The sequence below is a fragment of the Plecotus auritus genome (genome assembly GCF_963455305.1).
Source record: "Plecotus auritus genome assembly, chromosome: 8".
Lineage (NCBI taxonomy): Eukaryota > Metazoa > Chordata > Mammalia > Chiroptera > Vespertilionidae > Plecotus > Plecotus auritus.
Window position 1 is genome coordinate 7580953 of NC_137782.1, and position 15724 is coordinate 7596676.

Sequence of the window (15724 nt, forward strand, 5' to 3'; positions counted from 1 at the left end):
CTGCCTGCCCTCGGCTGGGACCCATGCACCTGGCTGGTGGGACCAACCCTCCACAGGAAGTAAATCTGGGTTTTGGAAAGGAAATCTACAGAACCTGCATCTGGTGGGGCTGCTGAGGTCACATCATACTTTAGAATAACTAAATCAGTTAACGGATGAAACAGGAATTCTTCCTTTCCAACCTCTTTGATTTCTGCTCTATCTTCAGAGAGATGATTGGAAATTCTTGCACATTCTACCACACCATCCCCAGAAAGGGTGAAAACGAAAAGAAGGACAAAGTGATGTTTCACATCTTCCTCCTCCTCAAAGACACATAAAAGGAATGACAGTTTGAAAGTATCTTTCACCAAATAGGATGGTGTAGGCCCTCCAAGCTCACAAGTTGAAAATTAAGTTGGATACATGCAGAATAAAGCAACTCGGAAGCAGAGTGGTCCCTCATCTACACATCTGAGTACTTTTTCTCCACCTGAAATGTCCTTTATGCCTCTTCTACTGGCTGTCCCATTCTCTAGTGGAGGGATGATGACTAGGAATTTTTCATAAGCATTTTCATCAATTCCCACCAGTTAGCATTTGCCTTCCAACGTATTTGGTTCCATTTGGATAATCTAGTCTGGGAAGGCATCTTGATGTGTCTGGGTCACTGTTGATGAGTTTCCCAACTGACATTTCTTCCCTCTGGTCCTGACTTAGTATTTCCATGGCCCCAGCTGAGCCTAGAGCTACACGAAGGAGTCTGGCCTGCAAGAACCCATGTACCTCTGGCCCTCACTGTCAGCTGGTGCCCCACACCTGAGGCTTGAGGCCTGAGGCCTGAGACACCTAATCCCAGCTGATTTGCTTTGCCTGCCTTCACACTCTGCACATTTCTTCTGCCTGCAAGAAATACCCTCCCTTTAAGAGTATTTCTCTAGCCCAGCGATGTGGCTCAGCGGTTGAGCTTCAACCCATGAACCAAGAGATCACCAGTTCCATTCCAGATCAGGGCACATGCCCACCTTACAGGCTCGATCCCCAGTAGAGGGCATGCAGGGGGCAGTTGATCGATGATTCTCTCATCAATGTTTCTCTCTCTCTATTCCTCTCCCTCTCTCTAAAAGTCAATGAAACCATATTTTTTAAAAAGAATATTTCTCTAGGAACTTACAAACCACTTGTTCCGTGCTAAGCACTTTCACAATTCGTGGATTTCCTAGATGCCCTGACATCCCAGGTTAAGAAACCCAGCTCCCAGTGTTCTAAGCTTTCTTCTTTCATCATGTCATATTTTGAAAGCACTCCAAGACAATGGCCTCTTGCATAGTTCCTTTGGCCTTCGTTCACACTGAGGGGCGGCCAAGTGAAACAGCCACAGAAACGCCTTTTGAAGCTCTGAGAGAGGTCTTCTCCTTCCATTACCTCCTTCCCGGGCCCTTTTGTTGAGAAACCAACTGGCCCAAGTTCTTTTAGCTCAGGGACAGGAGCGGGGAGAACGGAGCAGAGCTCTGCTCCTCGTGAAATCATAGTTTATTTTTCATCTGAAGAGCACTGTGACCTTCCTAAATGATCATATTTTCCTTTTCACTTTAGCCACAACAGAGCTGAAAGCCAAGTTTGCTAGCCAGAGCTAACGACTAACAAGGATGATCTGATGGGCATTTCTGTGTGCTAACCCAACACTTCCTATGTGCTCGGCTCCGCATTCACTCTTGCATAGAATTGCTGTTCCTTCTCCACAGGATTCAGGAAAGAGGCAGTTGTTAAAAAAAAAATCAAAGGAAAGATTGCTCTGGTAGTAAGCCTTAAGCGGCAATAAAAGCTGAAAATATATTCAAACAGAGTTGAGGTGTGTTTATAAATTTTAAATTCATCATTCGTTATAGAGTGAGCCTATCTGAAAGCAAACCAGAGGTGTCTCATTTGTCTCTATAGCCTGTCCTCCCGCAGATACCCTTCAATGGGATGAGCCCTGAGCCTAACTCAGTGTGACATTTCATTTCAGATTGTCAGTTTTCACTGCAGAGTTCCTGCGGTAGCTCCACTAATACTGTGTGTGTGCCATGAGACGAGGCATGTCCACCCCTACGCTAATGCACATGTGGTTGAAACATCCACACATTGTTAAAATACAGGTTCCAATATTTCCCACTCAGACAGAGAAGCCTTTGGGGCAAGAAAAAATGTACTACTTATTCACTAATGGTCATTAAATAATCGAATTTTAAATTGATTTGAAATGCATACATATACTTCAGAAATGTGAGCCATTAATACTCACCTTCATACTGTTTCATTTATTCCCCCTCTTAAAGATATTTTTGATACCTCTTAGTGTCAACATCAATGACAAGAGTATAGATTGTCATGCGTGACAATTCCATTGTTTAATTGTTCTACAAAACAAAATTAAATTAAATTAAACAAAGACAAGCCTTGTGGATTATTTTTAGTTAAAACCATTATATAGGAATTTCTTTATTCTGACTTTACTTAAAGCAAAGCAAAACCAAAAAATTTAGATTGACTGTAATAACTATGCAACATTAATAACTATGCAACATTGACCTCTGAAAGGCACTACTTTGCATACTAAGGATGGAACAGATGGAAAATGTGCTTTTCTAAATCCAATTTTCAAACATTAAGGTAATAAGTGTTTTCGGTGAGATTTATAAAAGGATTCTTGGGTTTGGAGAATTTGTGAAATTGGCCTTTTTCTTTTTTTAAAATACATTTTTGATGATTTTAGAGAAAAAGAAGGGCGAGGGAAGGATAGAAACATCAATGATGAGAGAGAATCATTGATTGGCTGCCTCCTGCACATACCTCACTGGGGACTGAGCTTGAAACCCCAACATGTACCCTGACTAGGAATGGAACCATGACCTCCTGGTTCTTGGGCCAACACTTAACCACTGACCCACACCAGCTGGATGGGGGTTGGCCTTTTTCAGTGATGGTTTTGGTTTTTATTTGTTGTGTCAAGGAAACCCAATGGCATAGCACAGGGGCCATGACATAGTAAGTATTGAGAAAAGAGTTCATCTTGGCCAGCTGGCGTGGTTTGGTGGTTGGGCATTGACCTATGGACCAGGAAGTCACAGTTCGATTCCCTGTCGAGCCACATGCCCGGGTTACGGGCGTAATTCCCAGTGTGGTGCGTGCAGGAGGCAGCCGATCAATGGTTCTCTCTCATCACTGATGTCTCTATCTCTCTCCCCCTCCCTTCCTCTCTGAAATCAATAAAAATATTTTCAAAAAAGAAGTTTATCTAAGGCTAATCCAGCATAAAAGGGGAGAAGTGTCTAAAGGATTTTAATTCTATTTTAGTATGACTTCTAACAAATAAATGCACACCTCAGAGCTGTAATTGCTAAGTCATTGGACAGTTCCCTGCCTAGTAACCATGTCAAACACCCAGAGATGCCCTTTCCCCGGGGTCCCACCAGTCCCACAAGATGGGGAAGTGTGAGTAACGGGGCTGTTGAGTGCTGTTTCTGATGCCCACTGCTGCTTTCTCAGACAGCGGAAGGACGAGCTGGAGCAGAGGATGTCCGCTCTGCAGGAGAGCCGGCGGGAGCTGATGGTCCAGCTGGAAGGTCTCATGAAGCTACTCAAGGTAAGACGTTGGCATTTGTGAAATTTTGTGCACATACTGTGCATCATTTTTTATAATCCCGATATGTGATTTCCCCAAAATGCAGTCTTAAATTCAGACATCAGAACTTTTCTCAGCTACATCACGTGATAGCAGTCAAGTAGCGGGCTTATCCTTATCCATTTTCTGGAACTGATGACTGAGGACTATCAGGGAACAGTTCCTCGGCTTATTTCCAGTTTCATGTGTCCTTGGACGTAATAAAACTGGATTTATTTAGAAACATTTACTTTACTAGCTTTCAGCAGTTCTGATTAAATTGAACAGAGGTTAATGTCTAATTCGTGAAATGAAGATGTAGTGATGAATTAACTTTTGGTGGTCGTAGTTTCATTCAGAGGAGTAACTTTATTAATTTCAGTAAAAATTTTTTAGCTTACCTGGGTGGCTTTAGCAGCAAGTCACATAAGTTCCATGCGTCTCGAATGCAAACTGTAAATGGAAATATCTCCTTTTTCTTTAATCCTGTTGCCTGAGAAATATTCATCTCTGAGGCCAAAAAGAAATTCCTGATAAGTTACTAACAGATCTAGTTTCATGAAGTTGAGCTTCTTTGAAAATGTTATTGATCTCGTTACTTTTCTGAAGGCAGAGTTTCAATGAGGAACTCTAGGAGTCCTCTACAGAGTGCCGGAACCATTATTCTCGCTGGGAAGTGACGTTCTTCCTTTCATGAGCCCTATGCCCTGTTCAGTGTACACTAAGTCCCATCTTAAGTCAAAAGTAGGCTGATTGTGGCCATGTGTCCGTAGTCAGCCCAGTAGAAGTTTCAGTGCTGTGTGGTCCCCCGGCCTGACACAGACACGCAGGAGCCAGGATGGGCTGCAACTGTACGTGCCAAAGGCAGTGACTAGAACGTCCCTTACGATGACAGAGGCACAGCCCCTGGGGCCGCTCACTTGTGAGGCAGAGGTGCTGACTCCCAGTCCATCCATGGATCCCTCACATCCCTGGCACACCTTCCTTTATTGTTTCTGTATTCTCTCTCTCTCTCTCTCTCTCTCTCTCTCTCTCTCTCTCTCTCTCTCTCTCTCCTCTCTCTCTCTCTCCTCCCCCCTCCCTCCCTCCTTCCCTCCCTCCCTCCTTCCCTCCCTTCCTTTCTCCCTCTCCCTCCCTGGCCTCCTCCTCCTCCTCCTCCTCCTCTTCCTCCTTCTCTTCCTCTTCTCCCTCCCTTCCTTCCTTACTTTTCTTTAATAAATACTGGTTGAAACCTACCATGAAACCTGTCAGGCACTACTGTACATTAACACTTCTTTCTTTTGTTTTCTTTACTCTTTTTTATTCCTTAGTTGACTTTTCCCGCCATCAGTGTTGGGAGCTTTCTCGTTACTACACTACCGTCAGCGTGTTAGACATGCGATGTGTGGAATTCGGTTTCTGTGGTTCTGTATGTGTTAAGACGGGACTAGATCATTAACAACCAGTTGCTGTTTCTGGCCTGTCCTCTCATTTGATGACCCTGAGAAGCTCTTTCTGCTTTCCTTTCCAAATACACCAAGTGAAGAAGGCCGATCCCATCTTCCTCTTCACTAAGTGACAGGGAGCTCTGCACACATCCCCCTGCTTATATTCCTGTAAATGCTATCACCATCGCACTGGATGGAAGTCTGTTTACCCCCAACCGTCGGGGCATCGACCTTACAGAGCATTTAAGGTATCAGGATGTACGCACACCAGGATAGGCAGGCTGTGCTGAAAGGTGGTTGGCACAGGGAGGAAGGAGATGAGTCTATAGTTCCTGATACCTAAGACTTAGGACTGAAGTCACGGAGGTAGAGAGAGAGCTGACCTGCCACCAAAGCTGTGTTGATGTGTCCCCACCTGCTTCCCTTCACCCTGTATGTATGCTCTTCTCGGAACCCTGGGTAACCTAACTGTTATTGGTTCCATCTTTCTGTAGGAAGAAGAACTGAAGCAGGGAGTAAGTTATGTTCCCTACTGCAGGTCTTAACTAACAGTGGAGGGGCCTGCCGTCCTGCTGTTTCTCTCATTGCTTTTGCCTCTAATGTATGTTCATGCTTCAGTTTGGAAAGAGAAAAAAAAAATCATACTAATTTGCTTCCTTTTCAATATAGTGCTTGAATGGAAATATATTAAATTTAGCATTTTTTATAACGATGACTTCTGTCAGCATCAAAAGAAGAACTATTACACTTTGGAGAAGAGGGAACCAATTGTAATTTGTGGGACACTTTTTCGATCTCTGGGGGGTCTGACTATCAAACCAGCCTCATGCTTCTCTGGGTTGTGGAGCAAACCCTATTCCTCATAGGAAGGCACCGTCACAGGCGCTAAAGCTGCCCTAGAGAGACCCTCAGCACACCGAAGCTCACGGGACACCCTGTGACGCTGCCGGTAGCCAGTCCGTTTCCATTTCCCTGAAAAGGTGTGGGGCCTCTCTTTATAAAAATTAGTCAACTCTGTTTCTTCTTGTTACATAATTATTAAGCCCCAATTCCCCAAAATGTGCTCAGTCTTTGGAGAGAAAGACTGTACTCGGTACTTATTCTCGTCCCAGGGTTTCGTTCTCCCAAGCAGAATCCCTACCATTGGGCGACGGTAATCTCAAACGAATAGGACGCTTTCAGCCTCCTCTGCTCACTGAGAGCCGGTCTGCTCTGGCAGCGCCCAGGGTCCTCACCTACATCTCTAGGAGTAGGGGTGCCCGGCTCGCACTGTGGCCCAAACTCCTGAACGGAAACCCTGTGTCTAACCCTGTGGTTCAGAGGCCAGCAGAGGGAGCAGCATACTCAAAAAGTAATAATAATCCAGTGGCAGCAAAATAAAGCAGCTTTCCTTCCAAGTGCATGTGCCAAGCCGTGTATGAGAATACACCCCGCCCCCCAGTACTATCAGAAAGTTTCACGTTCTCCCCATGGATCGATCAGACCTACAGCCTGTCCGATTTCAACCTGCCTTTTAATTCTTCTGTATTCTCTTTCCTATTATTCACTGTGTGTGTTTGTGTGTAACAAAGAATGTTTGCAAAATGCTGGACACATTTTTAACCTTTATTCATTCCCCTGGTCTGTAAAAAAAAAAAAAAAAAAAAAGGAAGAAAGAAAGAAACGTGTAAAACGAATCTGTAATGTCAGACAATAAAGACAATGTATTACATTCTTTTTGTATTTTGTGAAAAACAATTACTAAAACGAAAGCCCACTTTTAATGAGAGGCAGTGCCCCTGGGTGAAGGACACACATTGGCAGCCGCATCGTTGCCCGTAAACGCATACATGGGGCATCGCTATGTACTTCCACCACACTGGGGCCATGGGAGATAGAAAGGCCTCGCTGCGCACGTCTCTCTGCACGCAGCCTCTTTGCTTCCCTTCCTGAGCGTGTGCGCAAGAAAAGGACGTAAGGTCCCATACAACCTCCCTCCTAGTGGAGAGACAGCAGCCGTCCGCCTGTAACCAGTCAGCCTTGCTTTGTCCATTTCCCTCTGGGACGCCTCTCCCGTTTCCCAGGCAACGAACGCAGTCTTCAGATGCTCCGTGGACCAGGAAGTTCATAAACCCATAGATGCAGAGAGTCAGGACGTTCATATGAGAGAGCTAAGAGCACTGCTGCCTCCTTCCCTTCCTGCCCCTCCCCACGGAGCCCTGGCAGCTGCTGCGTCTTGGAAAGGCGGCCCTCAGTGGGTACGGCTGCCTGGGTACCGCAAGGCCATTCATTATTGCTAACCCCCAGATGTCAGCAGTGCCTTGTCTGCTGGGGGAGGGGGGGGGGCGAGTTTGCATTTATTTGCTTTTATACTCAAGCCCCCTTTTTAAAGGGGCCTGAAGTAGCTTATAACAAATATAACATAAACAAGGACTTCATAAACTAGAAAAATCAAAGAAGGAAAGAAAAGTGCACATGTGCTCGTTACAAGGGACGGGAGTATTCTTCTGAGCTCGCTGGCAAGGAGGCCTAAAGGAAAACATAATTGGCGGTCTTATTGGGACAGAAATCCTGGTTCTCAGGATTTATGACTTCTGTCAGCATCAAATCCTGAGAACCAGGATAAAGAGTAAAAAGAAAACCTTCGCTGAGAGCTCTGCAGGAAGGGCATGCGCAGCAACAGGGACAGTGCAGCGGCAGCTTTCAGGCCTGCAGGCAGGTTAAAGACAGCCTCACCCGTCCCAGTCCCCAGCCCCTGGGAGGCAGTTCCACGAGGAACGACGAACAAATGCCATCCACACACGCTGACTTCCGGCGCATAAACTCATCAGGGGAGAATTTAGAGGCTTTAGTCCGGCGTCTGCTCCTAAGTCCTGTCTTGGTTTATAAGCCTTCCCCCTTTGGGGAGGTTCTCTTTGTAAAATCAGACTTCAGACACTGCACACAACAAACCGTGCTGATTGAATAACCTCTACTTGCTTTATCCTACGTCTGTGTGGTTCAATGTATTTTATTATACTGGTCTATATAATTCCTACTTATACTTTCCTTGTTAGAGGTAATGCATGAATTTATTCCCCTTGAGGAAAGAACATGATTTTTTTTTTAAATAGTGCCTGTAATATATATAACACAATGATTATGATATGATAAGCAATAAATTTTTTTTACAAAACATGAATTGAAATTATCCTACCCTCTTTCTTCTTTGTGTATATTTAAGATTTATTGAAGGTATCATAAAAAGAACACTCATAAAAAGATAATAATGAAGGCGGCTGGGGTATAATTTCAGTGATGGTATGTATGTTCCAGAGTCTCTGGTATACTTCCAGCTCCAAATATTATGTCCCAATCTAAAACCAGCTCAATCTGAGTTGAGAATGATCTCAATAATAACTTCTTAGGAAGATTACTGGCGTTAGACCTGAATTGTCCCGACCCCAGCTCTTCTCCTGCTGTGGAAGATCTTGAGTAAGTCAGTCAGCTTCCTGGGGATTTATTTCAAACAGTTACAACATGGCTCACGAGGTTGTTGTATGGGTTTAAAAAGATAACGGACGTACCAGCACTTTGGAAAATACCACATGCATGTTAGATATAAGTATGAATATATGTGTGTATGCACACATATACACATTGATGGATGTAAACTTTCTCAATTGACCCATACTTTACAAGCACACCCACACACAGTCATGCACTCACTTTTCTTCCTTACAGTTAACAGTGTCTCCATCAGGGGAAGATGGTCAAACATCGTTCCAGATTTCACCTCCTGCCCCCATTCTCTTCTCTGTGTACAACTAGATGGCTTGAAATCATAGTCACTCAGGTTCCTGCTTCTCCCAAACATGCTATGGAACATGAACAGGCCAGAAATGACAAATGGTACCAGCTTGGGTTTCGCCTCTCTCTATGTCCCTTGCTATTCCTCTCTGGTGTGTATTCTGTGGAGTAGTGAAGCAATCAAAAGTGAGGGTGGGAGCATGGACATTTCTTATCATCAATAATCAACTGCAGTATAAGGGCTAACATCTAGTGTTCAAAAACGTACTCTCCCAGAGTCTTAGTCTCTCTCTCTCTCTCTCTCTCTCTCTCTCTCTCTCTCTCTCTCTTTCTCTTTCTCTCTGTCTCTCTGTCTCTCAAACACGCACACACACACATCCATTTTTAATCTTAGGGATTAGTTAATTCTAGAAAAGTAAAAATTCAGGATAAAGTCTAGCCCCTTTTATGACATTGGAGGCCCCCAAACCAGGCCCCTCCCCTTCCCAGCTTCATTCTGTCCCACTCGCCACCGTGAACCTGCTGCTTTAACCACACTGGCCTCCCAATCCTACCTGCCATATCCCTCCCACTTCCCGTGCTGCTCCACGGCCCGGAATGCTCTTCTCTTCTCCCCATGCCTCCTCTCTTCTGCCTGGAAATCTCTGCTGTTAGGACCCAAGTCCAGTGATGCTCCTGCCAGCCAGCTCAGAGTCAGTGACCTCATCTGTGACCTCATAGCACGCGGTACACCACCATCCCTGCGATGATGGTCGGCGAGGGTGCATTGGGAGAAAGGATGGACAGAGGGTTAGAGGTAGCTCTGCTCTGCTCTGCCTTCCCAGGCTGCTAAGTAAAACCAGGCCTGACTAGGCTGTGTTCTCAGCCACACCTGAGAGGTAGACTTTCCAAGTCGGGAGGAGGGGCACGTGGTGCCACCCACTGCCGCCTCGCTGCCGTCCTCTGCCAGGAACCAGGCAGGGCTGGTTCCGTAGTGAGGCATTGGGTCCCTTCCTTGAAGCAGCCCTTTCTGGTGCTGAGTGGAAACCAAAATACTTCCGGGGGGGAGGGGGACAGGGTTGGGGGGAAGGTCAGAAAATTTATGGATCTTGTCAGACTGTTTAAAAATTTATACAACAGCAAGTTGAGTGGATCCAGAGGATGGAGTGTAGAAATGAATTTTTCATTTATTCTCTAGGAAGAGAGCTATTTTAAATTTTCCAAGTATGATGTATGTTTTCCTTCTTCCATAAATCAACTCCCTTCTAGGGAATTTTAGGTCTATATATTGATCGGCATGGATCATCATCCCTTAAGTCTTCGCTCCATGAATGAGCGGGTAATTTCCAGGGAAGGATGTGCGCGGAGACTGTTCAGGCTAGCTCTCCTAGAGCTGTTAGCAGACACCCGTGCTGCAGGCCCAGGCCAGCGGCCGCCCTTCTACAGAGGCCACTCCTGGGACCATAAGGCTCGGTGGTATCTGCTCTGCTGGTCTCCCCCGGTGCCAGCCGGCCCCTGTCCTTTCCGAGTGGCCCTACAAGAGCAACGGAGGGAAGGCCAGAGATGGGTACCACACATCAGACTGGGCCCTGTCCTCACCAAGAGAGAGGGAGTCCAAGAGCCAGGGCCCCCCCCCCCCCAAAGGTCCAGGCAAAGACTGGGCACTGTCCTCACCAAGAGAGAGGGGGTCCAGGAGCCAGGCTTCCCCCCCCCCCAAAGGTCCAGGCAAATACTGGGCCCTGTCCTCACCAAGAGAGATGGGGTCCAGGAGCCAGGCTTCCCCGCAAAGGTCCAGGCAAAGACTGGACAAGGCGTGGGTGTTGCCAGTTGCAGGAAGGATGCCGCTGAATCTTCTTCAGCACAGAACCTCCCACTAGCATTCTTCACGTAATCCCACGGCTTGAAATTGCACCCATTAGAGATTCACTTGGGAGACGGTTGCTATTAGTCATTCACACATGGGTGTCAGTTAGATTCCCTCGATTGTTTTTCCCTTTAAGCATAACCACAGTCAATTATTTTTCTCTCAACATGGAAACCCCCCACCCCCACCCCCGAAAAGGAGTTTGGAAGCAGGCAGAGAGAAGCAGGGCAAGTTGGCCTTGGAGAGCAGGCATTAAGCAGGAAAAGGTGGGACTGGGAAGGCCTCAGACAGACACAAAGAGCAGAGAGCTCAGTGCGTGGGGAGCAGGGGAGAACGTCGCCGGAGGGAAGGGTCTCAGCGTCAGGAAGGTGAGGAGGGCCCGGCGCCATGCCCAGAGAGGGGATCCACAAACAGCCTGTACCGGGGAGCCTGGTGGAACAGGTGTGATCAGGGCTGCTGCCCAGGACAGCCCAGGACAGCCGTTAAAAGGCTGAGATGCAGGCCCACAGCCCCACAGCTGAAATGTCCCAGAATTCGGAATCTTCCAGTTTTAGAAATACAATGCCCTGCAGGTACCGCATAAATAGCCGCACATCCGTCATGAAACAACACGTGCTGTCCTGCCACCCTGGGCACGCACGCTGCTCCCCGTGACCCCCGAGTGAAGGCCGTTGGCTGGCCCAGCAGGAAGCCCTAGGCCCTGCTCCCACACAGCGTGCTGGTGGGTCTGTGTGCCGTGCCTTCTGGCCCTCGGGGTGCTCCCCCTTCCTGCCTTTGTGAAGCCGGAGGGAAGCGGGTGATGGTTGGTCACAGGGCCCACAATCCTGAGCAGCAGCTGTGGTGCCAATTATTGCCTCGGAAAAATATGGGAATAATATCTCTCATATGGCTGTGAGGAGGACCCATTGAAGCAGTTGGGATCGACGGCAAACTGTTCTTTGAATATAAGCTACCATCATTCCTAACACTGATTATCAGGAAAATGAGACCAAAGAAGATGTATGGAAAGGTGCTTGGCTTTGTGAACTGCATACAAAGTGGAGTTGTATTGTGACTGTGACCCTCCTGCCCCAGGGGAGGCCTGGGCACTGTCCTCACCAAAAGGAGCTAAGAGGACCCCCCTTCCTTCGTCCTCTGTCCAGCTCCAGCTCCAGCCCCCCTTCCCGCTGCGGCTGGCTCCTTAGTGAAGAGGACAGGTAAGGAGGGCAAGGAGCACTTGAAATTCATGCACCGGAGGGGCTGCCAGGGCGAGGCAGCCCTTGAGGCAACTGACCCCCATCTGCCTCCATTGGCCCCTCCAGGCCCCTGCAGCCCAGGGCAGTCAGAGCAGCTGGGCTCAGACACCTGCCCAGACACGCTGGCTTCACCTCCTGGGCGATGGTTGGCACCCCCTGGGCTCCGGAGCCACATCTGCACATTTAGAGTAAAGGTGCCTCCTGCAGCGGCCCGGATGGAATCAGGGATAGACACAAAAACCCTTGACCCCTGGCAAAGCTCGGCTCCACTGTGAGGCCATTGAGGAGTGGCCTGGGAGGCGGGGAGATAGCGGGGTAGCTCAGGAGCAGACGTGCCGTGGTAATGAGGTGGAGGCGCCAGGTTTGCTGGGGAAAGCAGACCCGTCCCCAGCGGGTTGGGGCCAGCAGGCTGCCAAGCATCGCACGCGGGCAAACGCCTCTTCCTTGGGCCCGGAGAGACCACTCCCAGGTACGGCAGAGAGGGAGCCGGTGGCGTCCTCGGCCCGGTGGGCGTCACGTGCTTTCTTTCCTGTCCTCTGTGCTGTTGTGCTTCGTCTTGTAGTTCCGGGTTGTTCTCAATGTATAGCTTTGACTTCCGTGTGTGACACTGAGCCCGGGAAAGCTAACAACCGCATGGCATTGTACCGGGCCGACGTGGTGTGTTCTCACTGCAAGAGGCTGAACCCACAGCACAGATCTAAGTGGAATATTCCAGAGCACGGCTCTCGGGGTGCACGCCTCGGGGTTTGGTTGGGTTGGTGGTGAACCTCTGGGCCTTGCGGGACAGAGCCCTCACTCTCCCCGACCCAGACCCCAGGCTGAACTGGAATGTGTGGGAACTCCTAATCTGCTGTGTATGCCCCGAGGGTCTCCTTGCATTTTCTTACTCGTGAGTGACTGACTTCCTTTGTAAAGTAATTAACTTTGAAGAGACCTCACTGTAGAGACAAAAGCTGCGAGATCCGAGGTGTGACTGTCTAAGAACGGTTTCCTGCTGAGGACTGGGGTGCGGAGATCCATGGTTTTTCCTTGTTTTCTACTTCTTTCTTCACTCATCTTAAATCTTCCTATTCTCCCTGCTGGAACACTGCTGCTGGAAACCCAGAGAGAGACACTTCCTACAGGGAAACAGCAGCCCCAAGTTAGAAACTCAGCCTGCTTTTTCTCCTCTTCCCCACTGGAAGCCCCGAACCACTGAGCAGTTTGACGAAGGCAACTTTCACTGTAAAATCGGGATTTAAAAATGTGTGCCTTGTCTGATGCATACTGTGAGACTTAGTATGCACCCTATTGCATGCATGACTCTACATTAGCCTCGACAGATGAGGCCAGGAAAGACAGATTGAAAATCTAGGAAGTACAAACCAGACCCAGCCCCCAAAAGTCTCCGAGTTTAAACTTACAACTTTCTCGTTAGGTGTCTTTTTATTCCACGCAGCACTTCCTTCAAGGAAAAAATAGGCACGCCTTGTCATTTCCGCTGCTTAACAGTAGCTTCATTCCCCGGGGACACCTCTCACATAGCATCGAACAGTGCTCTGCCGACTTTCTTAGCTTTCGGGATACGGCCAGAAGTCAGATGATGTAATACGGTCCTGCACTTCCTGCACCTGCGACTCAGGTGTAGGACGCCCATCTCAACGACCTCGGATTTCCTGCAGCTTTGAGATGTCATTGTGACTGTTTTTAACATCTGTCTGAGGGAGGCCCTGGGGATGGTGGCCCGCGGGGTGTTCGAGGGAAAGCGAAGTAACCTCCCATTGTCTCTGCAGACCCAGGGGGCAGCAGGCTCTCCTCGCTCCTCGCCCAGCCACACCATCAGCAGGCCCATCCCCATGCCCGTGCGCTCGGCGTCCGCCTGCCCCACGCCGGCCCACACGCCGCAGGACTCGCTCACCGGGGTGGGGGGAGACGTGCAGGAGGCGTTTGCACAAAGTAAGTGGCTTTGTTTATTTTTTGTTGTGTTCTGCTTTTATGTGACAAACAAGTCACCGCGGTCCTTTGAATGGTCCAAAGCCGGGCATGTTCTAGGCCAGTGGTCGGCAAACTCATGAGTCCACAGAGCCAAATATCAGCAGGACAACGGTTGAAATTTCTTCTGAGAGCCAAATTTTTTAAACTTAAACTTCTTCTAACGCCACTTCTTCGAAATAGACTTGCCCAGGCCGTGGTATTTTGTGGAAGAGCCACACTCAAGGGGCCAAAGAGCCGCATGTGGCTCGTGAGCCGCAGTTTGCCGACCACGGTTCTAGGCTATTCCATGGCGTCTGGCAGAGCCTGGCCGGGAGCTGTTTTAGAAACTCCTGGCTAATCTGTTCCGCACCTCACCGTCTTACCTTCCTGGGGCTTCCTTCTATTGCCCGGCCCCGTTTCTTATGCGTCTTTGCCCATTAAGGGAAGGGAAATCCTTTCACAGATATCTCAGGAAACTATCCATGGAATCCTGTTTTAAATTCTGAAAGATCTCCTTTCCTGCTTCTCTGCGTGAAAGCAAACTCGAGATTGAGATGAAACAGTTCAGCTCTCTAGCCTGTGATCAGAAGGACGGGTAGTCATTCTACAGGTGCCCTTAGAGCTGGATCTGCCTCTATAAGGGGGGGCTACCCAGTTAGGCCTCTGTAGTTAACAGAGGAGCGCAAAGCTGAAGGGAGATGGCAAACAGCATTCTCTCACTGGTGGCCTCTTCCGTTTACACACTCATGGTTGGGAAGGGGGAGGGGAGAGTGGACGTATCCCAAGGCAAGTGATTTTACTCATTTGAAAATATTTTAACAATTTTTAAAACTTTCCTTGCCATTATTTTTTAGATTTGGAAAAAATTAGGGGAGGGCAGGGGGAGGGGAATTCTCCTGCAGACCCTCACCCTGCTGATCTCATTCCTAGACGTGAACACTATTAACAGTCTGGTCCTTCTCAACTTTTCACTTACAGATAGATAGATAGATAGATGATAAATAGATAGATAGATAGATAGATAGATGATAGATAGATAGATAGATAGATAGATGATAGATAGATAGATGATAGATAGATAGATAGATAGATGATAAATAGATAGATGATAGATAGATAGATAGATAGATAGATAGATGATAAATAGATAGATAGATGATAAATAGATAGATAGATAGATAGATGATAGATAGATAGATGATAGATAGATAGATAGGTGATAGATAGATAGATAGATAGATGATAGATAGATAGATGATAGATAGATAGATGATAGATAGATAGATAGATAGATGATAGATAGATAGATAGATAGATGATAGATAGATCGATGATAGATAGATAGATGATAGATAGATAGATAGATAGATAGATAGATAGATAGATGATAGATAGATGACAGGTAGATAAATGATAGATAGATAGATGATAGATGATAGATAGATAGATAGATAGATAGATGATAGATAAATGATAGATAGATAGATAGATGCTAGATAGATAGATGATAGATAGATAGATAGATGATAAATAGGTAGATAGATGATAGATAGATAGATAGATAGATAGATGATAGATAGATAGATGATAGATAGATAGATAGATAGATAGATAGATGATAGATAGATGATAGATAGATAGATAGATGCTAGATAGATAGATGATAGATAGATAGATAGATAGATAGATGATAAATAGATAGATAGATGATAGATAGATAGATAGATGATAGATAGATAGATGATAGATAGATAGATAGATAGATAGATGATAGATAGATAGATAGATAGATAGATGATAGATAGATAGATGATAGATAGATAGATAGATAGATAGATGATAGATAGATAGATGATAGATAGATAGATAGATAGAT

General features: G+C 46.9%; 1 protein-coding gene across 25 annotated transcripts in view; it reads left to right on the forward strand.

Annotated features, from left to right (window-relative positions):
• The window catches only part of DTNA (dystrobrevin alpha), a 332992-nt gene that overhangs the window by 301239 nt on the left and 16029 nt on the right, over positions 1-15724 (forward strand). For 17 of the 25 annotated variants that reach the window (XM_080683220.1, XM_080683222.1, XM_080683225.1 and 14 more), the window contains 2 exons: positions 3508-3604; positions 13668-13830. In XM_080683220.1, coding sequence (XP_080539346.1) covers positions 3508-3604; positions 13668-13830 — 260 coding nt within the window. Of the gene's footprint in view, positions 1-3507; positions 3605-5543; positions 6713-13667; positions 13831-15724 lie in introns of those variants that run through there. The other 8 variants (XM_080683230.1, XM_080683233.1, XM_080683226.1 and 5 more) reach the window with 1 other exon arrangement.